The sequence below is a fragment of the Rhamphochromis longiceps genome, linkage group LG7 (genome assembly GCF_057381845.1).
Source record: "Rhamphochromis longiceps isolate RC_006_pf linkage group LG7, R_longiceps_female_GT1.1, whole genome shotgun sequence".
Classification (NCBI taxonomy): domain Eukaryota; kingdom Metazoa; phylum Chordata; class Actinopteri; order Cichliformes; family Cichlidae; genus Rhamphochromis; species Rhamphochromis longiceps.
Window position 1 is genome coordinate 59,783,131 of NC_140563.1, and position 25,852 is coordinate 59,808,982.

General features: G+C 40.8%; 2 protein-coding genes across 2 annotated transcripts; both read left to right on the top strand.

Moving 5' to 3' along the window:
- Positions 1-9,298: 9,298 nt before the first annotated feature.
- Positions 9,299-14,269, top strand: derl2 (derlin 2). The gene is made up of 7 exons (XM_085414617.1): positions 9,299-9,451; positions 11,407-11,472; positions 11,912-11,985; positions 12,212-12,305; positions 12,490-12,685; positions 12,824-12,914; positions 13,718-14,269. The coding sequence occupies exons 1-7, from the start codon at positions 9,359-9,361 to the stop codon at positions 13,821-13,823; spliced, it is 720 nt and encodes a 239-aa protein (XP_085270743.1). The 5' UTR covers positions 9,299-9,358; the 3' UTR covers positions 13,824-14,269.
- A 1,163-nt stretch (positions 14,270-15,432) lies between these two features.
- LOC146666519 (SWI/SNF-related matrix-associated actin-dependent regulator of chromatin subfamily B member 1-like) lies at positions 15,433-25,852 on the top strand. Its single transcript, XM_085414616.1, has 9 exons — positions 15,433-15,818; positions 17,698-17,809; positions 18,538-18,646; positions 18,864-19,001; positions 21,555-21,682; positions 21,764-21,930; positions 22,648-22,838; positions 22,932-23,063; positions 24,149-25,852. The coding sequence occupies exons 1-9, from the start codon at positions 15,729-15,731 to the stop codon at positions 24,186-24,188; spliced, it is 1,107 nt and encodes a 368-aa protein (XP_085270742.1). The 5' UTR covers positions 15,433-15,728; the 3' UTR covers positions 24,189-25,852.

Sequence of the window (25,852 nt, forward strand, 5' to 3'; positions counted from 1 at the left end):
TTGACTGTTAATTTTTGACTATGATTTGAAACTAGTTCAGATTAAACATGCTAAGGAAATGCACCTTATTAAACAGTCAAATTAAAGAATATTATTATTTTGCTTATCTGGATTATACACTGTTAGATCTAGATCTGGACCAGGGTATCGCTGAACTCCATGACAGTCTGAGGTGCAACCTGATGGCGTCGGATGGACACAAGTCTCCTCTGGGCCCAGAGGAGTTCTATTAGATTTAGGTTCAGGCAAGCATGGGAGCCAGTCAGTGCTATCATTTCCTTCACCCTCCAGGAACTGCCTGCATATTCTCACAACGAGACTGGTTATTGTAGTGCACCAGTGTAGGGTCTAACAGGGACTCCGAGGATTTCTTCCTGATACCTATTGAGAGTCAGGGTGCCATTGCCTAGCGTGTAGATGTCTGTGCATCAATGTTACAGGCAGCAAAACTTTCTTGATCACTTCTCCAGACCCTGTCACATCTGTCACATGTACAGAGATTGAACCTATTCTCATTTGTGAAAAGCACAGGGTGTTAGGGGTGGAGCTGCCAATTCTCATATGTCATTTTCTCATGGCAGATTCCAATCTGGCTCCATAGTGTTGAGAAGTGACACGGGGCTCAAGCCACCCTTTGAAGTCTATTTGTGATTGTTTGGTTCGAGACATTCACACCAGTTGCCTGATGGTGGTCATTTTGAAAGACACAAAGATACTGGTCTTGCAGTTGAGTTGAGGACCTTTTATAGCCCTGTCCAGCTCTCTCGAAGTCTCAAGAGTGCTGGACATTAAAAACTTCAAACCTTCTGGCAATGGCATGTATTAATATGATTTTACAATCATAGAGCATTATGTCCTTCCACATCAGTGGTTTGTGCTATGGCTCGATAAATAAATTCCTAATTCTGAAACAGTTTTCGTGTGTCCAAATGGAATTAGTTCCTCACTACCATTCATACACATTCATACTCTGAACGCATCTGAGAGCAATTTGGGGTTAGGATCTTGCCCAAGGATACTTGGCATGCAGACTAGAGGAGCCAGGGATCGAACCGAACCACTAAGAATTTTTCAACATCAGGGCCCTATTTCAGGAAGCCGGTTTAGAAAACTCAGAGTGAAAAACGATACTCAGAGTTGAGTAACCCCGAACTGTCCAACTCGGAATATTCGGTTTCAGAAAGGCTGATAACAATTAGTTCAGTCAACGCGGAGTTGCTTTAACCCCAAGTTAAGCGCGCGCACGAGGATACATAAAGCCCTGATTAGTGGAGCACAGATTAAGCGAGTCACCATGGAGACGGAGGGAAAGAAGGCGCAGTCAATGTATTTTACAGCGTTTGAGGCCGAAATTCTGATGGCAGCATATGCCGATAACATGCAAATTTTGCGGAAAAAAAGTAACACAGCCTCAGCTGCAAAAGAAAGGGAGCATGCATGGCAAAACATAGCCGACAGAGTCAATGCGTGAGTGTTAATTTAAACATTGATCTAGGGATTTCCACCCATTTAACACGTTATTTTATTATATTTTATTTTATTTTTTATTTCATACATTTTATTTTGTGATGTGATGTGAGCGCAGGTGCAACCCAACAGGCCCCAAACGTTCCTGGCAGCAAGTACAAATGAAATATAAAAATATAGTCCAAACAGGTAAGGTGTAATTGTATTATGAGCCATAGTGCTTGGTCTGTTTGTCCGATGTAAATCAATTGCAGTTAGAGGCTACATTAATTTCCCCTCTGTAAGCACTTATTGAAATTATCTGAGCACATTACAAGTACATATTTGCTTACTCTGTATGCTCGAATGTGACCCGTTATAGCCAACAGAAAAAAAGCGGAGGCCCGAAAAACAGGTGGGGGTCCGCCACCACCACTCACAGAGGCTGAGCAGTTGGCTTCCACATTTGTGATAATGTTGGCAGCATCACATATGATCTTCACAGTGCAGAGAACACAATTAGCATCCATTACTATAATGAAATAATTTGTTAGTTTGAAATGCTACAGGGAACTATGTACCTGTACATTAATGCTGTGGAAAGACTTCCTGTTCACATAGTCTCCTTCATTTACTGAAGGAGCAATGATTGGAATGTGAGTGCCATCTATACAGCCAATCACGCCTGGGAACCGTGAAAATAAATGTAAAATGTAAGTAGTAGTTCAAGTATCACCACATCATGAATTAAATTTCGTTCATCCTGATACCTGCAATTTTGTGGCATCCCTCTTTGATAAATCTTGTGGGTCTATGACCGGGGAACACCACAAACGAGTACACGAGACGTTTCAGTGCAACTGTAACATTCCTGACTGCCCGACAGACGGTAGCCTTGGAAACGTGCTCAGCGTCACCAATATTATACAGAAAGCTCCTGTTTGCAAAAAACCGAAGTGCAATACAAATAATATGTACAGAACTGAGAGAATGTCAGCGATGTGTCACATGAGCAATATTAGGCCTGAGGATGTTATTCAAATAAATTATAGATTGTGCTGAAAAACGGTAACGTTCACACAGAAAATCATCAGGAAATGATAAAATGTCCAAACGCGCTCTAATCACTCTCTCCCGGCGGAGAGCTCTGCGGAGAATTTGGGCTTCAACATCTACTGGCTCTTCAAGGAAGGAGCACGCCATGTCTGACACTTCCTACAGTCAGGTTTCTGACAAAGAGGCGGAGAAAGTTAGGGTTAGTTGAAGTAAACCTGCTAGGGGGCAGGTTAGCTTCACGGAGTGTGTCGTCATAGTAACTCACTCAGAATTAATCTAAACTCGCTTTGTGAAACCGAAAACCCAGAGTTTTCGTTAACTCAGGGTATACTTACTCAGAGTTTGCACTAAACCGGCTTCCTGAAATAGGGCCCAGTCGGTCACAGTGACTGTTCGATCTGTTGGTGGTACGTGTCTGTCCTTCCATGCTGGCTCCTGTTCTTGCTCCTGTTCTTTCTCGGGGTTCTAGTTCCTGAAGTATTCACTAATGTTTTGAAGGAAGGCTCAAGAGATTGGAGATTGTTACCATCATGGGCTCATATGATCAGGATGAGAATGAACAGTCAGCAATCACTTGCAGGTTTCTCGTTTTATTGAACATTCAGTATTAAAAGGAAAGACACACATAGACTACTAACTCTGAAAGGAAATGAAGTGTGATTTTCTGGTTGAAACCGTCCATGGAGCTTTATTGTGTTGACGTCAGTGGCTCCTTTGGCCAGCTTATTATTCCGGCAGAGCATCTGTTGATTGGCAGAGTGTAGCTGTTGCCCAGATCTTGTCCTTCCCATTCAGCTGACTCCTCAGAACTTGCCTTATTTGGTGGTTGTGGTTTTCCTAGCAGCTACTTCATGGTTCCCATTTGTGTGGGTACAGGTACAGGTAGCTATCCTCAATGCCTGCAATGCGGCTTTCTGGCAGTTCACTCCCCTCAGTTCTGATTAACTTCCCTCTCTTTTTTACCATATAAACACACTTTTCCAGTCCGAATAACATTCCAATACTGTTGCAGTAGAGCCAAGTGGTGTAGATTGGTGAATGGATGTCTTGTTTACTCCTGGCATATAACTTGATGCCAACCATGTAGAGGAAGCAGCTGACATTTGCTCCAGTCCGTAGCCAGTCTTATTAATGAGCTGGCTGAGGAGACTCAGGCCTATGCTGAACAGAAGTGGGAACAGAGCATTTCCTTGGTAAATCCCACACTTGATGGTGACTTGTCCATCTGGCTTGAAGTTGGCTGTTTACCATCTCTCCCTGTTCCTCACACCACGGTATTCACCACTCATCCAACGTGTGAAACCTGCTGTGAGGACAATTAAAGTGTGGCCAGAGGGGACAGACGCAGTGCTCCAGGACAGATTTAAAAACACAGACTGGAATATGTTCACCCACACAGACCTGGACCAGTACGCCTCATCTGTACTGGATTACATCTCCAAAACCACAGACAGTGTCACCACCCAGAAACGGATCACCATGTACCCCAACCAGAAGCCTTGGATGAACCGGGATGTTCGTCTCCTCCTGAAGGCCCGCAACACTGCCTTTAGGTCAGGAGATGCACACGCCTACAGTACAGCCAGGGCTAATCTAAAGAAGGGCATCAAAAAAGCCAAACACCATTACAAAAAGAAGGTAGAAGAACACTTCTCCAACTCCAACCCCCGACGCATGTGGCAAGGACTCCAGACCATCACAGACTACAGGACCACCAAACCCTCCCCCGCATCCTCTGATGTCTCCTTCCTCAACGAGCTCAACAACTTTTATGCTCGTTTTGAGCGAGGGAACCCCACAACCACAACCAAAGCAGACATGACGCCAGACCACCAACCTATGACTCTCTCCCCCACCGATGTAGGAGCGGTGCTGAGCAGGATCAATGTCCACAAGGCGTGTTCTCAGAGCGTGTTCTGGGGAGCTTGCAGGAGTGCTCACAGACATATTCAATCTGTCCTTGGCCCACGCTGTGGTACCGGCCTGCTTCAAATCCACCTCCATCGTCCCGATACCCAAAAACTCCAACCCATCTTGCCTCAATGATTACCGCCCAGTAGCACTCACCCCCATCATCACTAAGTGCTTAGAGCGACTGGTCCTAGCACACTTCAAATCCTGTCTCCCCCCCACCCTGGACCCCCACCAATTCGCATACCGCCGGAACAGGAGCACAGAGGATGCAGTCTCCATCGCAATGCACTCTGTCCTCTCACACCTGGACAACAACAACACCTTCGCCAGAATGCTGTTTATAGACTTCAGTTCAGCATTCAATACAATCCACCCCTCACAACTCATCAGGAAACTGACAGACCTGGGTATCAGTTCCCTCATCTGCAAATGGTTACTGGACTTCCTGACCAACCGCCCCCAACATGTCCGGCTGGATAACCGCTGCTCATCTACCATCACAATGAACACCGGTGTACCACAAGGCTGTGTGATGAGCCCTTTCCTCTACTCCCTCTTCACCCACGACTGCAGACCTGCTGATGGTTCCAACACCATCATTAAGTTTGCAGATGACACCACGGTGATTGGCCTCATCAGTGACAACGATGAGGCCGCCTACAGGGAGGAGGTGGATCGTCTGGCTGAGTGGTGCGACAGAAACAACCTGCTGCTTAACACCGAGAAGACCAAGGAGCTCATCGTGGACTACAGGAGGAATGCTGACCCACATCCACCCATCCACATTAAGGGGACGGCTGTGGAGCGTGTGAGCAGCTTCAAGTTCCTGGGAGTCCACATCTCCGAGGATCTCACCTGGACGACCAACTGCTCCAAGCTGGTCAAGAAGGCTCACCAGCGCCTCTTCTTCTTGAGGACTCTGAGGAAGAACCACCTGTCCTCAGACATCCTGGTGAACTTCTATCGCTGCACCATCGAGAGCATCCTGACCAACTGTATAACAGTCTGGTACGGGAACTGCTCTGCCTCGGACCGGAAGGCGTTGCAGAGGGTCGTGAAAACTGCCCAGCGCATCGCCGGAGCACCACTTCCTGCCATAAAAGACATCTACAGGAAGCGGTGTCTGAAAAGGGCTGGGAAAATCATCAAAGACCCCAGTCACCCATCACATGGACTCTTCACCCTCCTGCCCTCTGGGAGGCGCCACAGGAGCCTCCGGACTAAGACCACCAGGTACCGGAACAGCTTCTTCCCCACAGCTGTCAGACTCCTGAACTCTGCCTCCTGACATCTGACCCACGTTAAACTCATGGACTGAACATACACACACCCACAATGGACAACTGTACCCTCAAACACAATAATAACATGGACTGAACCACCACTCACAACCACTAGCACTTTATATAGCCTCTGTAGAAACTATCTACACCCTCACTTATCTTAACTGCACTACTGTATAGCTCTGTGTAAATAATCATTCTGTACATTCGATAATTTTTAATCCTACAACTGTTTACAACTTGCATAGTTCCCATTTCTGTATAGCTGTATATCCCAGATTCTGTAAAGTTATTTATTTCATATTCTGTATAGTTTTTCATATTTATATCCTGTTCATATCCTGTACATAGCTTGTACTCACTACAGCCTGTACATACTTATAGTTATAGAATATTCACAACATACTTCATACCGTGTACATTATAACATACCATAATAGACCCATTTCTGTAATATACTCACATATCTATATTATTGCTAATATATATTGTAATATATCTATATCACTAAAGCACTTCTGGATGGATGCAAACTGCATTTCGTTGCCCTGTACCTGTGCATGTGCAATGACAATAAAGTTGAATTCTATTCTATTCTATTCTATTATAATAATAATAATACATTTTATTTGAGGGCGCCTTTCAGAAACCCAAGGTCACCTTACAAAAAACACAATTAATAAAAGGAACAATAGTCATAAAATACATAAAATAAGTTAAAATTACAAAACAGAGCGTGACAACAGATAAAATCAGCATTAAAGCGAGTAAGCCAGTTTAAACAGATGTGTTTTGAGCTGTGTCTTAAATACGGAGAGGGAGTCAATATTTCTTAGTGCAGGAGGAAGAGAGTTCCAGAGCCGAGGAGCAGAGCGACTGAAAGCTCTGTTCCCCATAGTGATAAGGTGTGAGGATGGAACAGTAAGATGAATAGCAGATGATGATCTGAGAGTGCGGGAAACAGTGGTGATATGGAGCAGGTCACACAAATATGAAGGAGCAGATTTATGGATACACTTGTATGCAAGAAGTAAGATTTTAAAATTTATCCTGGCTTCTATGGGCAACCAGTGAAGCTGCTGAAGAACTGGGGTAATATGAGCACTTAACGGAGTGCAAGTTATGACCCGAGCTGCAGAATTTTGAAGAAGTTGGAGTTTATGAAGGGACCTTTTAGGGAGACCAAATAGGAGGGAATTACAGTAATCAATACGGGATGTAATAAGACTATGGACAAGGATGGCAGCAGCATGGGGAGTAAGGAAGGGACGGAGTCGGTGAATATTACGTAAATGGAAGTAAGCAGACCGTGTTATGTAATTAATGTGAGACTGGAATGAAAAAGTATTATCAAGTATGACACCCAAACTCTTAACCTGAGGGGAGGGAAGGGTGGGAGAATTTTCAACGTTAATGGAAAAGCTGTGGGATTTGGTTAAGACAGATGGTGTACCAACAAGTAAAACTTCAGTTTTATTACTGTTAAGTTTGAGGAAATTGGAGGAGAACCAATATCCCCATTGCATTCCTGATGAAGGCTCTTATTTAGTTCACTGAGTCAAACGCCTTCTTGTAGTAAATCCAGGCAGTGCACAGGTTGGTCCGCCTGGTCTTACCATCCATGAGTAGTTGTACCAGTAGCTGGGATTTTGCCCCACTGGTGTTGCTGCTAATTCCTTTCTGGGCCTTGCTCATGTATTGAACATGAACTTTTCGTCATGGGCGCTATGATGCCTGGCAGGAGCTTCCATTTGGTGCTGAGGCCAGTTATTGGTCTGTAGTTGGATGGAAGTGGCCCCTTCTGAGACTCAGGACTGTTCAGCGTTCAGTTAGTCAGTCTGAATATATATCACATCCATTATCTATTATCCCTATCCAGTAGAAGCTGGTTCACTTGTCCTATTTGACACTGGAGTGCAGTTAGCTTCTTTAGGCAGTAACTGTGAATCATGGTGCCATTTAGCTCTTTATGCTTGAGTCTTCCACTCTGATGATTTTTGGAGCTTGTTGATGGAGGTTGCTAGCCACTAAGCATTGTTTTTATGTGTTGCCTCTTTCTCCCATGTGCTCTTCGAGAATTGCTTAGTCTCTAGCCTTGGCAGGGCTGTTCTCATATTATCCCCCTGCCACTGAGAGTACAGCTTGGATGGCTCAGTTGAGTAGAGCTGGTTTATTCTCCTGGCTTCTCTCTGGTATATCTCTTTAGGCAGTTAGGCAAGGCTGTGAGTCTTTGCTTGGCAGGTGGGGATGATGACATCTTCCTGCTTATCTGACATCCTGGCTCTCCCTTGTCATAGCATTTGTGTTGGACCTCATCAATCTCTAGTTGTAATAGCAGTTGCTTCTTCCAGATGTTGTTATAGCAGCTAGATATATAGGCAAGCATAAAGATTGTCAAATTTGCACAAAGGCCACATTGTAATGATCAGACGACTGGACTGGAGCACCTCTGAAACTGCAGCTCTTGTGGGATGCTCCTGGTCTGCAGTGTTCATTATCTATCAAAAGTGTTCCAAGGAAGGAACAGTGGTGAACCCACAGTAGTTTTATGGCAAGCATAGTATGACATCCATGTGGGGAGTCGAGGCTCAGGCTGGCCTGTATAATCGGATACAACAAATTAGTTAACTATAGCTCAAACTGCTGAAAAGTTAATATAGGTTCTGATAGAAAAGTGTCAGAATACACAGTCCATCACAGTTTGTCACTTATGGGGCAGCATGGCTTCAGACCAGTGCCAATAACGGATGTGTGAGCATCAGAACTAATCCACAGAGCAATGGAAGAAGCTGGCCTGGTCTGATGAATCACATTTTCTTTTACATCACATGAATGTCCATACACGTGCTTACCTGGGGAAGATTTCATTCATCAAGATATGTGTTTTAACTCCTCTTTTTGAGCAGTGTATTTACTAGTCATTCAGTGTTTTGTTCTAGAACTTTAAGTGATTTCTATTACACACACACACACACACACACACACACACACACACACACACACACACACACACACACACACACACACACACACACACACACACACAAAAAAAAAAAATTTACGAGGTTAAAATTTGAAAGCTTTCTTTTGAAGAGACCACCTGCTTTCTTTTCCAAGGCTGGATCTTGACACAGCCAGTGTAAAGAGGAAATACCCCATGAATGTTGGCAACACGCTTCTCCACACGCCTCTGATAATATGCTGATTCTTGGCTAAAATAATTTCGACAGGTCTTGTGTTCTAAAAGGTAATATACCCTCATACATCTTTAAGATATTTCAATAAAAGGAATAGAGCAACCTAAAGTGTATAACAATCTCCAGGTAATATCCTATTTCGTCTTAGAACATTACGTGTATTTTCAAGTCTTCGTCTTTTTTTTTTCCTTTTTTTTGAACGTTATCATGTCAAACATGTCAAAACAAAATAAATAAAAACTGTACTACATTAGTTCTTCTTGAAATATGGAAACTACAAAAACCATCAGTCTTACGATCCACATCTGTATATTCAGTAAAAACATCGGCGAAAGACCATAGATTGTATAAAAGTGTAGAAACTGGAACATTTGCCATTTGTCCAACGTGCTTGAATGCAGCACCGTTGGCTTTGTGGGATGACGTGTCAAGAAAGTGCCGGAAGCTTTCAGTCGGTCTAAAATGGCTTACCAGACGCTGCAACAGGAATACCTACAGATTCCTGTTGTTACCAGGGCATACACAACCGCCTGTGTACTCACAACTGCTGCGGTGGTAAGACTCATTCAGGTGTTCTTAGTGTTAGACAGGGAATAATAAACTCGCACTGCCTACCGCGGTCATCGTAAGGTGGTTACTTCGGTGCTAGCTCGGTGCTTGGGAACCTGTTAGAAGGGTACGTGCCTGAACGGAACCTAGTTGGATCTCTTGCTTAAGTGATATGAAGCAATAAGCGGAGCGGGCTACTTGTACCCGGTGCCACGGGTACGACCGATAATTTCCTTAGTGGCCTCACAAGCTACAGCTGTTGTTTATTTATCCTGTAGGGTTAAGTGCTACCTGGTGCTAGCGGCTCACGTCACTCTCATCATCATGGATAAACGTTATTAGAATTCTACAGTCCAGTTTTAGGGAATACATGTTATATATGCTCTTTCTTTCAAGCTGTCTTAGATGTAAAATGTGGGCACTGTCGCACTGCATTAGACGAATTTGTTTTTCTGCATGTGTGTGCAGCAGTGGGAAAAGGTGATACAGAACTGGCCGATGATGTTTCAGTTGGTCACAGTGGAGCCATTTTAAAGCCCATGTAGGTAGGTTGATAAGGTGTTGGGTGCAAATCATTCCTTCCCAGGAGAGGCCAGCCTACCAAAATTACTCCAACCCTGCGTCAACCACTAATTCTGCTAATATGAGTGGGCCAGATTTCACCCAGATACATCTTAAAAACCTCATAGCCGGTTATCGCAAAGGCTGGTTTGCCGTTATTGTTGCTGGGGGTGGCATTAACAGTTAGGGTCAGAGGGCAGTTACTTTTCCACACAGGGTCAGGTATGTTTGGATAGCTTTTTCCACTTAATGAATAAAATCACTAGTTAAAAAACTGAAATTTGTATTTGCTTGGGTTCTCTTTATGTAATGTTAAAATTTGCTTGATCTGAAAAAAAAACGTGTGACAGTACAAAAAAGAGGGAAAGAAAGAATTCATTAAGGGGGGCTAAAAGTTTTTCACAGAACTGCATGAAGCTGACCGTGAAATTTTGGTATTTTGGAGCTTCTTATGGTTTTTTTTTTTAAAACAGTAGTCAGTATTTTTGAATTATTGTACTTATTAGCATAAAATGGCTTATTTTCCAGTTACTGTTATGATGTGCACAGTCGTGTCATTTTCAGTTTCTGATGCAATAACAAGAAATATGCAAAATAGCTGCCTAAACCCCATGTGAGTTGGCTGATAAGGCATTCTGAGTGTACTTTTTACAGTACTGTCACAGTTCTGAAAGTAAATGCACTTCTTATTGATTATTGGATATTGGTATTTTCAGAGTCGGCAATATCAGCTATCAGCAAATAAGATGAATTTACCAGTGTCACGGGCTGATCTTGATCTGTGTTTTCTAGATTTGCTTTGTTTTTAATGTTTAAAAATAGTGTGACGATGAAGAGCTGAAGGACCTTAAGTGGATTTAACTGTTTGTGAAGATATATCTCTGGTACAAAGGAGAAAATAAATAACTAAAAGGCAACAAGAAATCCAGAGTAAAACAGTAGGGTTTCTCCAGCATTCACTGCTTTGATCTCAAATAGAAAGAGGAAATACAGGGGTAGATAATGGCTCAGTGTCAGTATTTTACAAAGTTTTACATGTCTTGTAAAACATGTCTTGATTCCTTGTTCATTACTAATACTTATAAATTAAAGTATTGTGATGTTGGTGCTTTTAGCTCCAGGTAACATTAAAGTGTAGAAAAGAAAGCGGAGCAGGACTCCGACTTGTCTGACTGCAGTTCTGTTGTCTTGATGAATCAAGCTTAGACTTATACTGTGTAAGCAGCTGTCTTATGCAGCTGATTTTCCAGAAAATGGCAGGTCAGATTTGTCTAAACCAGAGCATTATTTCTGTTTGTGTACACAGTGGACTAAGCTTGGTTTTAATAAAGATACACTGGATCTTTTTGTGCCATTGTCATTGTTGTTACATATAACTTATTCTTTGCTTTCTCTTTCAGCAACTAGAGATCATCACACCATTTCAGCTCTACTTCAACCCAGATTTAATTCTAAGAAATTATCAGGTGAGTTATCTGACCCTCAGTTTAAGACCATACCAAAATGAAAACCCGCTGTTTAAGCAGCCAGTCAGAAGATTGAAAATATATGGGTAAGCAGTAAAACTGAGGGACCTCAACAATGGGCAGTATAAGACAAATAATGATTATTTTGAACTGTGACTCAATAAAAACTACTCTAAACTAATACTAAAAATAAGGAACCGGAAAGTAACAGATCTGGTTCCATTTAACGAAAAATTTAAAACTGCTGGTGCAAAATATAAACTACAGTAAAATAATTACATAATTAAATAAAAATCAAGATTTCAACATTTCTATGTGAATGGGAACTTGTTGAGCTGAGAATTAAACAAAACCTGCACTGACATTATTTTAAACTGGACAAATGGATGTAGTAGTTTTACTGTTATCTGCAGCTGAATGTTGTTTCTTTCACTTCTAGGTATGGCGACTAATAACCAACTTCCTGTTTTTTGGTCCGGTTGGTTTCAATTTCCTGTTCAATATGATTTTTCTGTATCCTTCTCAGTTCCACAGCTCTTTACATATAAAGTCGCTATGCATGCTTTACTTTCTGGTTCACTGGGGAACACCGGGTGTGGTTTTAGAGATGATATGTTAAAAAGTTATGTACAAATAGAGTTCTTGTAAAAAATAAATAAAAAAAATTAAAGAACAAATTGGGATGATGGTGATGACGTGTACATTTTTCTCGCAGCTTTCCTTAACCATGTACTTGCAGGTACAGATACTGTCGAATGCTGGAGGAGGGCTCTTTCAGGGGACGCACGGCTGACTTTGTCTTCATGTTTCTCTTTGGTGGACTTCTTATGACTGTATCCTCTTAAATCGTTCAGAGAACAACTTTATATACGACATATATACATACATACACTCCTTATGTGGTAAGCAACTTTTCGATCTCTCTGCTGCCGTTGATTGATTATTAGTCTGTTAATGTTGGGCAGACACAAACAGTCAGCAGTAATGTTCAGCCATTTGTCCTCAATGAAGTCTCAGATATTTGGCACTTTTGTGAGTCTGGTGTTTCTGGGCCAGGCCTTCACCATCATGCTGGTATACGTGTGGAGTCGACGGAACCCGAATGTTCGCATGAACTTCTTTGGCCTGCTCAACTTTCAGGCACCCTTCTTGCCCTGGGTGCTAATGGGATTCTCACTTCTGCTGGGCAACTCTATCATCGTGGATCTTTTAGGTGCTTATAATTGACCCCTGCTGTCAGTGTTCAGTACTTTGGTGGTATGCTAAGATTTGCAGGTACCTGCTGTGTTTAGTGGTGTACAGCAAGGTTTTGATGGGTTAGAATAAAACTGATTTGTATTTTTCTCTTGAGGTATTGCTGTTGGTCATGTGTACTTCTTCCTGGAGGATGTTTTCCCAAATCAACCAGGTGGTGGAAGGTGGCTCAAGACCCCATCAATCATGTGAGTCACAGAATAATTGTAATATTTGTGGTGTGAGAGAAGTTTTAAGTAGCAGATGGGAATTTCTCTAAACAGACATGTGGCTGCAGTCACCATGTGCAGCTGGTCTTTACACACACAGAGGTGTCTGTTATAATTTAAGTACTTTTCTAAGATCCAGTTATTGTTCTTTCCTTAGATTTTTCTCTCTTCCCTAAGGCCAGCTGAAGTAGGAGAACAGTGGAAAAAGCATGTCATGCCCTTAAAATCAATAACGAGCTACAAAACACACTTCAAGCACAAATTAATTTGGTTGGCTGAAATCCAATTGTTGTTTCACGAAATGCTTTTGTCATTTAAACATTATGTTGACATATGCTCAAGCTATATTCTTCATTAACAGAAATAAAACTTGGAATTCACAAAGTACTAAACAGTGTCTTCGAAGACTAACTGAAATTGCGCAAGTTGCAAAACGCAGATAAGAGCAGACCATTTTTTTTTTCTATCAAAAATAGTGGATTCTTAAAAAATGACATCATCAAAAGGGGCTATGGTAGAAATTCATAATAAATTCATGGGAGGTTCCTATGTGGCTCTTGAAATCAAGGCAAACCCTGAAAAGACAAGAGGCCTACATATGTAGACAGCAGTCCGTTTCCATATTTTGTTCTGGATAAAGCTGCTGTGTATCTTCAGTTTGATTGACATATTTTTTTTTATGTTGGACAATCTAACAAAAGTCCGTTCTTAGCTGCATCACTAGCACTACTTCTGTGTTTGTAGAAATGACTCATTCTCCTTTTGCCGTGTTTCTCCCACAGAAAGATGCTCTTTGACACTCCAGAAGAAGATGCCAACTATAACCCCCTGCCAGAGGACCGCCCGGGAGGGTTTGCATGGGGGGAAGGACAGCGCCTTGGTGGTTAAATACACCCTCTATTTCATCCCTGATCATCAGGTCACCTTCAGGGACCTTCTCTCAGAGAGTTGAAGACATGGTCTTTGTTTTTGACGTGTTTGTTTAGTTGTGGATGAGGAATGCCAAACAGCCACAAGTGGTTTGGAGATAACGGTGTGTTGTCTGTGTATATGGGCTTTAATCATCTTCACAAACTCTTCTTGATGCCAGGTCGTCGCTCTAAGACTATTTGATAGAATACAAGCTTCCGATGGAACTGTGGATGGTGAACCTGAGGGCCTCAGGTGATGTTTGTCTTTGTCTCCGGGGAAAAATAAATGAATAAATTATGGCATACAATTATATGAAAGAGGAAAATGACAGCAGTGGAATATTATTGAAATGAATTTATTTACAAAGAGTGCATTTTTTTTATTTCACTTTTTTAAAGAATAAATGTCTGTTGCAAACAACAGTTTGGTTTCATCTCTTTGAAGTGTTTTAGTTTTCGCTTGAAACCAAAGATGTTCTTACTAATTCTGAGTGTAAAAATGCAACATGTCAGTTGAAAGACTCTTGTAACTTGTCTTATTGTTAGAGACGGAGATGTCAGGATTTTCACTGTTTTTGATTTCATAGCCCATGAGGTGTGGCGCAAAGTGAGAATAATGGGTTAGCAAGCTATCTTGAGTCTAAAGGCAGACATTTCAATGTCATGTCAGATTTGCTGAATCTGCTGTAAGTGTAAAGTTGTTGGCATGTCAAAGCTACCCATTTGAAAACACCTTCAGGCATTTATGCAGCCAGTTATTATTAAGCAATATCTTTTTACAAGAACACTTAATTTTTCTTGCCTTATTGGTAGCAAAACAAAATTTTGACTTTTTGAAAATTCAAATGGTAGATATGTTTTTAAGTGTTCCAGAAAGACAAGTATGTAAATTTTGTTCCTTGCACGCACTTCTGGAATATTGGTGTCTTCTGCACTGTTGTCATATTTAATTTGATTGAGATAGCTTTAAACATATCTGTAATACACAATCCATTTTTATAGTAGACTTACTGGAGTAGAAAGAATCCTTCATGTGCCTAAAAAAAATGGATTTATGAATACTTGGGCTAATCTCGGTTATTTGGCACTCTGTGTGTGTATTTTGATCCAATATCTAGAAGACCTATGTGCCGTTTGCATTAGATCAGCAGTCCCCAGCCCCCAAGGTGGTACCGGTCCATGAGTTGTTTGGTACCGGACCGTGAGAGTTGAGGCTTGGGTGTGAAATTTATGGTTTTCAAGGTTTTATAGGTTTTAGCATTTTTTTTTATCATTAACTCGGTTTCCCTGGGTCTTTTCCCGTGTGTTATGAATAAATCTTTTTTTGGTACCGGTACTGGTTTTATTTTGTTGTATTTATCCGCGGCACCTTAAAGGCCGGTCCGTGAAAATATTATCGGACATAAACCGGTCCGTGGCGCAAAAAAGGTTGGGGACCGCTGCATTAGATTCATAAGGAATTGTGAGAACTCTACAATAATATGGATATCGCAGATAACCTCTGCAGCTGGAGGAGTTAAATCTCATTTTAATGTAGAACAGTAGGGGCGGTAATGAGCACTGGAAATTGTTCATCCACTTTGAGCGAGGACAGAAAGAGAGTAGCATCCCATGAAGCGTTTAGACTTTTCGGGAAAAATTCTTCCAAATTTGAATGTCCTCATTTAATCCATCTAAATAGGGACTGGTACAGAAATTGCTGTAGTTTTCAATTTTTTGTGGATAATCTTCATGTCGTTTTATACTTGGTAAGCAGACATGCTCCTAATTGGAGTAAGCAAAACCTATTTGAAGGGACGATATCGGATTTCCCATTTTCAACTCAGGCTGCGAACGCACCTGAAGAAAGGCTGCTCAAATAATTAGCAGTGACTGCGTAAAGATGCAATTAGCTCTCAGTAAAACGTTTGGCCAGAAGCCGGTAAAATTTCAGCTCGAACAAGATGGAGACTTTTACATGGTGGGGTCGGAGGTATGTGACGGTCTGTACACAAACTTTCGGGGCCTAAATCTCTTATGCTTGCTGCAGTTATCCTTTCTGCTGGCTAGATGATGCTAGCATGCTAACGAGCGCCACTGATGCCTCAATAAACAAAGAAGCATGTGAAACGAAGAGCGGGGTGTAGTCAGTCAAACAAGCTGCTACCAAAGCTCTAATTGTGCCGTTCAAAACCAGTAAAAACTAACCTCAGCTTCTGCCGTTTTGCTGTAACTTGGTATTCCCCACTGGGTTACTGCAGTTACTTTATTTTAACATAACCCATTTCAACTAAGCTTGAGCCGTCTGCCATTATTATTCTGACCGTTTTGATGTCACTTTTGCGCTGCTTGAGTCGACAAACACAACCCACTTGGTTAAAAAAAAAAAAAAGGTGAATAAAAACGTATAGTTGTCCACTGCACTGTGCGGGCTAGCACTGTTTGGAAGACCTTAAAGGTATTTTTTGTAATCACCTTCTTTGCAGAGTTCAGTTAAATTTTTCACCACAGCAGCATTTTGGAGGCACCGATCTTAGGATGTTTTGTGACTCACTGCTGATCTTTTAAAGAATGGTTAAAATTTGATTGACAGTTACCGGTAGCTCAAAACATGGCATCAATACTGAGCTGTGGCACCTTCGAATGTCACATCCTACCTCAGCTGTTTGGAGGGAATGTCATGAGCTGCTATAGCTTCTAGCCCTGGTGTTGTCTTGTTAGGAGTTTCTTCTTGGTAAATTACTGTATGCATGTGCGGGTTAAAGGGTCTGATCCTCTCATTATGTCCACATTATTGCTTACAAGAAGAGAAACGGGGTTTATTTTCACACCTGGTTGGGGGAAAAAGTGTGTGTGTGTGTGTGTGTGTGTGTGTGTGTGTGTGTGTGTGTGTGTTTTGTTTTTCGTTTTTAAAGCAGAAGACTAGTTTGGAAATAAGACAGATCAAGATAAGACAGTTTTGGATGGTATTTCAAAGCCAGGACTGTGCTATGCTTACAACTGGTGCAGCTCCTTTTGTTTCTACAAACAGTGATTGAAATGTTTGATAGCTTTCAAATTAGTTGGCATGACAATGAAAAGCAGTCCTAATGTTTATTAACATTTGCAAGGTGGTTTGGAAACATTTGTTTTTCTTAATGAATGATTTGCATCTTTAGTGTGCTAATAGTTAAGACAACATCCATTTTCTTCAGATTATCCAGTTTGTTTGGGCTAAAGTCTATCCCCAACTGATTTAGTTCTGTTTCACATATTTAACAAGGAACTGGAAACATTCCTGAGAGATTTGGGTCCACAGTGTCTTCATAGCGTCACACTGATTGATTGATATCTTTTGACTACCTTTTGAACAGTGCAAAAGTGACATCAAAACGGTCTTAATACTAATGACAGACTGCTCAAGCTGCGTCACTTAAGCATGTTACACAAAGCAGAAAGATATTTTTTTCCAGTCTTACTTTATTTTAACATAACCCATTTCAACTAACTGCAGTAACCCAAGTTACGTAGGGAATACGAAGTTACAGCAAAACGGCAGAAGCTGAGGTTAGTTTTTACTGGTTTTGAACGGCACAATTAGAGCTTTGGTAGCAGCTTGTTTGACTGAGTGTACACATGCTTCTTTGTTTATTGAGGCATCAGTGGCGCTCGTTAGCATGCTAGCATCATCTAGCCAGCAGAAAGCAGTAGTTGGATCTGCATTTAAGAACACGGAAGAACAATTACAGCTAAATCACTATAAACAAAAAATGAAATGGTCCTTTTGATAGAACTGCAGTTATGACAGGTGCTGTTATCTGTTTCTTTGGTTCTTTGTTTTTAACATTTGTTTCACTGTGGATTGGAAAAACACATGCACTTTGCTGTTCAAGGTTGGAAACTATCTGCGGATGTTCAGAGGCTCCCTTTATAAAAGATATCCATCTTTATGGAGGAGGCTGGCCTCTGTGGAGGAGAGAAAGAAAATTGTAGCATCGTCACATGGTGAGTGGCTTTTTGTATGTGTGCAGGGTAAGGGGTTACTGTGGATACTAACATGATTTGGACTACTCCCAGGGTTGTATAGAATTTCCTATCCACAAAATCTTCTGCAGACATGAAGGCAGTTTGAGAAAACCCCGGACACTACCACAACAAAAAAATACTAAAGTCCTACTTTCAATCAATTACTCAAAATGATATGGAGAAATGTAAGCAATACACTCAGCTGTGCAGAAATAAAAAAGTACATTTACCTTCAAAAAACGAGTTAAGTCCGTAGATGGCAAAAACTGCAAACATTTCAAGTATTTAAACAATATTATGCCTGAGTTTATTACTGGACTATCAGTTACATCATGTATCTTGAGACTTTACCTTTACAGATTGATGTGACTGTCAGTGTTGTTACAGATGACTAAAAGTAAACTTAAAAAATCTAAAAACATTTCCTGTAACTGAAATAAAATAAATCCTTTTAATATTGTGTACTTACAAAAAATTAAAAAACAGTAAGAACAAAAAGTATACAATATTGCTTGTGTACTTTAATATTTTTTAATTAAAGTGCAATAGTAAAAACTTTTTCCTTTTTAAAGTAAAATTTATAGGAAATGTCTTTAATTTTGGTGTTGAGCTGAACTTCTTGCCACAAACAAATATTGCCCCCCCAAAAAAGCTAAAGCTACTGTAAAACATGTGTCTTTGTTCTCTGGACGATTGTTCATTTACAGCCACCAGTGTTACTCTGCTGAAGGCTTCAGAGTGTGAAGAGATCTTTGATGGAAATGATGAGAAATACAAAGCAGTGTCTATCAACACAGAGCCCCCTGCTTACCTCAGGTAATCTGCTGATGAATGCAGACCCCAGTTATACGATGACATCAACTCATGACTCAGTTTTGTTGGTTGCATAGATGAATGGAGTTTTTTGTTTTGTTTTTTTACATTTTAGCAAAGCTTCAAGAGAGCTTTGATAAGTCTGTAATTCTAAGTGATGAAATCCCTTATTGCTGATCATTGTTGAGACAGAAGATGTTTGTTTATTCTTCTTGTAAAGGGAGCAAAAGGCAAAGAGAAGTAGTCAGTGGGTTCCCACACTGCCCAACAGCTCTCACCATCTGGATGCTGTGCCTTGCTCCACCACCATCAACCGGAACCGAATGGGCCGTGACAAGAAGAGGACCTTCCCTCTTTGGTATGGAAGCTGTTTGTTCCCATTCTCATGTGTTTTGTGGACTTATTACTACTGTATGTATTCTGCTTGTTCATGTCAGAGTTAAGGTTCGCAATGACACACCATCATGTAATATAATTCAACAGCACAATCCTGGGCCTTAAAAAAATGAACGCATCATTCTTTATTCATTTGTCAGCAACTACAACTCACCAATGACCATTAAAATGATCATATTTCATAGCTTATCTAGTAGAATTTACTACATTGTTTCTGAACTTCTCAGCATAGTTTGTAGTACATACAGAAATCAGGCATATCAATGTGATCACTGACATGTGAAGTGAATAACACTCTTCGCCGTGGCACCTGATAGTGGGTGGGAGCGAGTGAACGATTTGTCCTTAAAATGGGCAAGTGTCTTTCAACAAGTTTGGTGGCTTGGCTAGCCAAATTATGATGGCTAGAAGACTAGGTGAGAGCATCTACATAACTGCAGCTCTTGTGGGGTGTTCCCAGTCTGCAGTGGTCTGTGTCTAAGGAAGGACCAGTGATGAACCAGTGACAGAGTCATTAAAGCTCCTTGATGCATATGGAGAGAGAAAGCTGGGCCATGTGGTTCAGTCCAACAGACAGTTTGATTAACAACAGTAAATCAAATATCTGAAAAAATTTAATGCTGGTTTTGATAGAAAGGTACACAGTGTCCCACACTTTGTTGTATATGGGGCTGCATAGCATTCAGATCAGCCAGGATGCCCATGTCAACTACCAAGAGCACCAATAATGGGTGTGTGAGCATCAGAACTTGATCACAGAGCAATGGAAGAAGGTGGCCTGGTCTGATTAACTACATGTTTTTTTACATTACACTAGATGAGTGTGCATCTTACCTGGGAAACACCTAGCACCAGGATTCACTACGGGAAGAAGGTGAGCCCATGGAGGCAATATGATGCTTTGGACAATGATCTGCTTGGAAATCTTGAGTCCTGCCATCCATGTGGATGTTACTTTCACATGTACCACCTACCTAAGCATTGTTGCAGACCATGTAGATCCTGTCACGGAAATGGTATTTGCTGATGGCTGTGGCCTCTTTCAGCCGAGTAATGTCAAGATGGACAGCAATCAGCATATGTGGGATGTGCTGGACAAACAAGTCTGATCCACGCAGGCCCCACACAGCTTACAAACTCAATAAATCTCTTGCTAACATCTTGGTGCCAAATACCAGAGCACACCTTCAAGGGTCTAGTGGAGCTGATGCCTTGAGCAGTCAGGGCTGTTTGGCAGCTACCCTGGGGCCAACACAAAATATTCCTGCCAATTTAAGTGACAGAAATGAATATAATATTAAAAATTAATATTTGGATCAATCACCATCTGACAGTAAATGTTTTGTGTTGTTCTACTTATTCTATTGGCCAGCTGTTACATATCTGTTTCAGGTCTTTCTGGATTTGCTTGTAGTAAAGCCACTCTTGATGAATCCTGCTCACATTTATTTAGAGAACAGCTACCTCAGTTTTCAAGATCCCACACAGTCTCCATCAGTTGTTTACTTTTTATATCAACAACATTGATTGTCTTTACTCACTTGCTCATTTGGATAGTCTTTTTTTGTACATAGTCTAGTAGTTTTCCCTTCAGTAATTTCACTTTTATTCAGTAATTTGCTCAGCTCTTGGTAGATAGCATTGGTGACACTAGGGTGGCTGTGGCTCAGGCAGTTGAGCAGGTCATCTGCCAGTTGGAAGGTTGTTGATTCAATTCTTGGCTGCTCTAGCATGGATGCCAAAGTATCATTTGGCAAGTATCCTTGCTCCCAGTGTCCTCATCAGAATGTGAATGTTACAAAGTCATGTTACTACATACCTGAAACTTATGAAACAAACAAAACCAACATAACAGAATGAGAATACAAGTAAATAAATAGAAAATCCATATACTTTGATTATGAGATAGAGTTAGCAATAGTCATATGTAAAGTAGCATTGGCATGCTTATATTATACCAGGGCCCGTGAGAAAATGGCAGCAATATCCAAACTGGCATACAGCATAAATAGGTCCCATATTTTATGAAACCTATGGTCCCTACTATGTAACTTGCATGTTAGGAAGTCTTACAACACATATTCCAGTACCTTTTGCTGCCATTGAGTCTTAGATGGGCCCGTGCCCATGATCCAGTTCAAAAGGACACATTTCCTTGCATAGAACGTTAGCAGCCTGTAAAGCTGCTTTCCAAACTTCCCTCTGATTTTTGTCATTCGCTGCTCCAAGTAGCATGCACAATGAATTGCATTCAGTGTCAGTAGAGAAGATCTTATCCAGTTCACATTTTATAACGAACCAAAATTGTTGTATTTTCCTGCAGGACCATAGACAATGCGTGAGGTTGCCCATCTCTATTTTACATTTAGGGCACAGCGGAGAAAGGTCTGAATTGTATCTATGACCTTGAGAAAGTGATATGTGAGCTCTGTGTGGAATTTTAATTTGGATTAGTGTTGACCATTTTGAGTAAAACAAGAATAATGCAACATCAGATTGTATGCATCTCACTTAGTTTTGATGACCACGACCCTGCAGTAATCCATGAGAATGCAGCCCAGATAGAGGCACTGGTCCCTGTTCGTCTAGACATGGAGATAGATGGGCAGAAACTGCGGGATACCTTCACATGGAATATGAATGGTACTTATACACGTCTACTACTTTGAAAATATCTGCAACATCTGGTGCTATTTTGTGTTTAATTACCTGCTTTTTCCTTAGAAAAACTTATGACCCCAGAGATGTTTGCTGAGATTTTGTGTGATGACCTCGACTTGAATCCTCTGGCTTTTGTCCCAGCCATCGCATCAGCTATTCGTCAGCAGATTGAGTCTTACCCCACTGACAGTCTCTTAGAAGACCAGGCGGACCAGAGAGTCATCATCAAGGTAGGTGCTGCACCGAAGTAACAATTTTAACAGGAAGTCAAGAAATGACATGTCTAGCAAGAAAATTTTTAATTATTTTAGACAAGCTCATCAGCCATGATCAATGATGTATATCTTAACCTGATTTGATTTAATTCAATTTTATTTATACAGCACCAAATCATAGCAGTTACATCAAGGTACTTTATATTGTAAGGCAAAGACCCCATAATAATAATCCCCAAAGCAATCAAATGACCCCCCTTTGGCCAAGCACAACAGTGGGCTCTGTAAAGACCAGTGGGGGGTCATGACAGGACAAAAATTGTACTGAAAGGATTAATAGTAACTAAAAAGCATATTGAAGGACATATCCTGATCAAAATGACTCCAAGATTCCTTACAGTGTTACTGGAGGTCAAGATAATGCCATCGTGCACAAGCATCTATTTAGATAACATATTTCTAAGATTAAGATTAAGGCTGAGTACAATTATCTCAGTTTTATCTGAATTTAGAAGCAGGAAATTAGAGGTCATCCAGGTCTTTGTCTATTCCTGCAGTTAAGCTATTTGTTGTCTCATCTGGCTTCATGGATAGATAGACCTGTGTATCATCTGCATAGCAATGAAAATGCCTGCCTAAGGGAAGCATGTATAATGTAAACAAATCTTGGCAGTGTTGAACAGAAATACGTCTATAATAGGTTGGTATATGAAAATTTCATATGTCCCACAGCTGAACATCCATGTAGGGAACATCTCTCTGGTGGACCAGTTTGAGTGGGACATGTCAGAGAGGGAGAACTCTCCAGAGTCATTTGCATTGAAGCTGTGCTCTGAGCTGGGTCTCGGCGGGGAGTTTGTCACCACTATTGCCTACAGCATCCGTGGTCAGCTCAGCTGGCACCAGAGGACCTATGCTTTCAGGTAAGTCACTGTAATAAGCCTTTGAGAATGACTGTGAATCTTGGTGTGTTATGGTGCACTCATTTGTTACTCTCATACTTGGAATGTGTCCAGTGAGAACCCACTACCCACAGTAGAGATTGCCATTCGCAACACAGGTGATGCAGACCAGTGGTGCCCCCTGTTGGAGACCCTGACAGATGCGGAAATGGAGAAGAAGATCAGAGACCAAGACAGAAACACAAGGTGACACAGTCAGATGCATTTAATATAGTTATTATCTGCTCCATTGACTTTTATCAGACTGACAGTCATATGGTGCCACTAAATAGGTTAGTAATAAAAAAAAAAAAAAAGGATCCCATAAATGGGCAGAGTCACAAATTCAAAGTGTACATGTTGTACATGTTAATTAGTCTACGCTTCAGAACATGGTTGATGAACTCATGATGAAATGTAATATCGAGGCTTTATTTTCAGAGCAGCTGAGCAGAACGGGTTCAACTCTGAGTGTTAATAGTGCAATATCAAAATCAGCCTAACAATGTTTCCCTGCAGAGACGTTCTAAAAATCTCTGATCTTTAACAACAGTGCATCTCACCCGTCTCACGCTCTTCATAAAAGCTTCATTATTCCTCTTATTCCATCATTGAAGTAATGGAAGGCTCTAGCCACCATTTTCAGTATTCCACACCTTGGGCAGCCTTGGCTGGATGCATTGTTTTTGACTTGTCTGTCCATCCTTACATATTAATTTAAATGGGGGTTTTTTCTCATGAAATAATCTATAATCAGTAGTGTAGAGTCATTTACACAGTAGTGTTTTGAAACCTCTTTTTTCAGAAGCCATAATTCTTGCATCATCTAAGACATGATATGGATGATATAGTCATTGTGAATTTTAATTTCCTTGCAATGGGAGTGGTTTTAACTATTAATATTTACATAGTTTGGGCCAGTATATAAAAGGAACTCCTTATAAGTTCCTATATGCTGCTTTTCTACTCTGAGCACTTAATGCAACATGCATCAGTCATTCATGCATACAAGCATACACTGACGTGCTTTCTATCTAACATTCACACTCTTGCAGTATCTTGCAGACTGGAAGAGCCAGGCATTGAACCTTCTTTACAATAATTTACTGATTGTTTAATGGTGTCATCTCAATAATTAAGATCAGTGTGTATGTATTGTGGCACTAGAACGTATGCATGTCTTTTTTTAGTTTGACCAAATCATACTTTGTACTGGGTTATCAGGCTTGTAAAATCTCTGATCATTCCTACAGTTTTTAAAGAATTCTTCTTCAAATAAACTGTTTTTGTAGGCGTATGAGACGACTGGCCAACACCGCCCCCTCTTGGTAGAAGGCAATGTGAAGCTGGTCAGGAGGCTCCTGTTACTCGTTAAAACAACTAAGGACATAAGTCATCCTTAAAGCATCAACGTAGCATCTGGACGAGCGTGAACACAGACGTATGTATGGTCAGTTCTGCGGCAGCCTGTGATTAAGGACACCGCATTCCTCAGCACACATGGACTCCACCACCAATATGTTTCACTCTGCTCATGGCAGCAGCATACTGCTAAGTATCAAATGTTTACTCTAGAGGAACTGATTCAGATGTCTGAGACACACACACACACACAGTGATGCTCACATTAGGTCAATGCACATGGTATTGAGTTTATTTATGTGAATGGTTACTGAAATGACAACCTGATCTGAACAGCTTTATGTACTTGGACAAGTGGAACATCTTCATGTTTCTAACAGGGAACTAATATCATCTACAGCAGCAGTTGTCTTACTTAGATATTAGTATTACACTGTGTTTTTCCCTTTTTAATAAGGCATGTCAGCATTTCTGTCACATGGCCTACATTTGGATTTCTGAGACTTGATGTACTATGGAGATGGAAAGATCAGTCAGTCCATTAGTCCTTCAGCAGAAGAATGTTATCTGTTTAGATAGATAACAATATAGATCCCAACAGAAAAATAGCCAAGAGATGATGGTTTTTATGGTTTCAGACTTTTCCAAAGAAACCGTTTATTAATAATCATATTAATACGAGTCAAGTGAGATTTCGCCTGTTTCAACCTGGCTAAAAAATCTGAATGTCTGTCTTTGGGTTGACCGCTTGAGGTGTTTCCTCCTTTAATTTGAAAGCATTCTACCATTCACCTTAATTTTCAATATCTATATTGCTATAAGACAACCAAGCCATGTTTGGGTTGTCTTTTTGTTGTCGTTTGTTTGTTTTCATTTTATTTTTTTACTTATGGATGTTCAGACCCAATTCTTTGTCATAATGCACCTTTGTATGTATCTGTGCGTCAGAGGAATTGCCAAACATTTAAATAGAGAGCAGTAAGCAGCCATGACTTTTTAGGGCTTTTGGGGACGTTTGAAAGGATCTGCTGGATTTCTGCATTAACATTCTGTACTCACAGGCTTTTTATGGTCCCACAAGTGTATTCAGAAGTGGAACATGGAAAACCTGTAAGTGTGAAGTCTGGATAGTAGAAGGACCCAAAGAGCTGACAGGTTGGTGAAGGTCAACAACAATTTATTTTTGAAAAGTAAAAAAATTGAAGTACTTAAAGGGTAACGCTGCCTCAGATCCCTGCCTCAGATCTGTAAAGTCCTTTCAGTGAATGAGAGTTGAATTGATTTTAGCATGTAGACGGTGTTCTGATTGTAGTTTTGTGCACTAGTAGACATCTGCATGCTGAAACCTAGATGGTTCATACTGTTCCCTGTGCATGAGGGACTGATTGTTCCACTGTTACTTCACTCCAGCCTCCTTTTTCAGCTAGCATGGAGGAGTGAAAACAAGTTGAAAATATTTATTTTCTATCATAAAGTGATGATTTTCAACTTGAATATACTCTGAAGAATTATGTTAACATGTACTGTTGCTTCTTTCTTTTATTTGTTTAGTTACTGTCGCTTTATAGTAATTTTTTGCTTTTGCTTTTGCTTTTCCTATGAAAAATAAAAAAAAAATGCCTGTTGGGAACCTA

What these genes read in the sequence shown, in the direction of transcription:
- derl2 (XM_085414617.1), top strand. Translation starts at nt 9,359, where the DNA reads ATGGCTTACCAGACGCTGCAACAGGAATACCTACAGATTCCTGTTGTT. An exon ending in TAATTCTAAGAAATTATCAG is followed by an intron (nt 11,473 to 11,911) that starts GTGAGTTATCTG and finishes TTTCACTTCTAG; the next exon opens with GTATGGCGACTAATAACCAA. An exon ending in CTCAAGACCCCATCAATCAT is followed by an intron (nt 12,915 to 13,717) that starts GTGAGTCACAGA and finishes TTTCTCCCACAG; the next exon opens with AAAGATGCTCTTTGACACTC.
- LOC146666519 (XM_085414616.1), top strand. Translation starts at nt 15,729, where the DNA reads ATGCAATTAGCTCTCAGTAAAACGTTTGGCCAGAAGCCGGTAAAATTT. An exon ending in AAGAGGACCTTCCCTCTTTG is followed by an intron (nt 19,002 to 21,554) that starts GTATGGAAGCTG and finishes CATCTCACTTAG; the next exon opens with TTTTGATGACCACGACCCTG. An exon ending in ACCAGAGAGTCATCATCAAG is followed by an intron (nt 21,931 to 22,647) that starts GTAGGTGCTGCA and finishes TATGTCCCACAG; the next exon opens with CTGAACATCCATGTAGGGAA.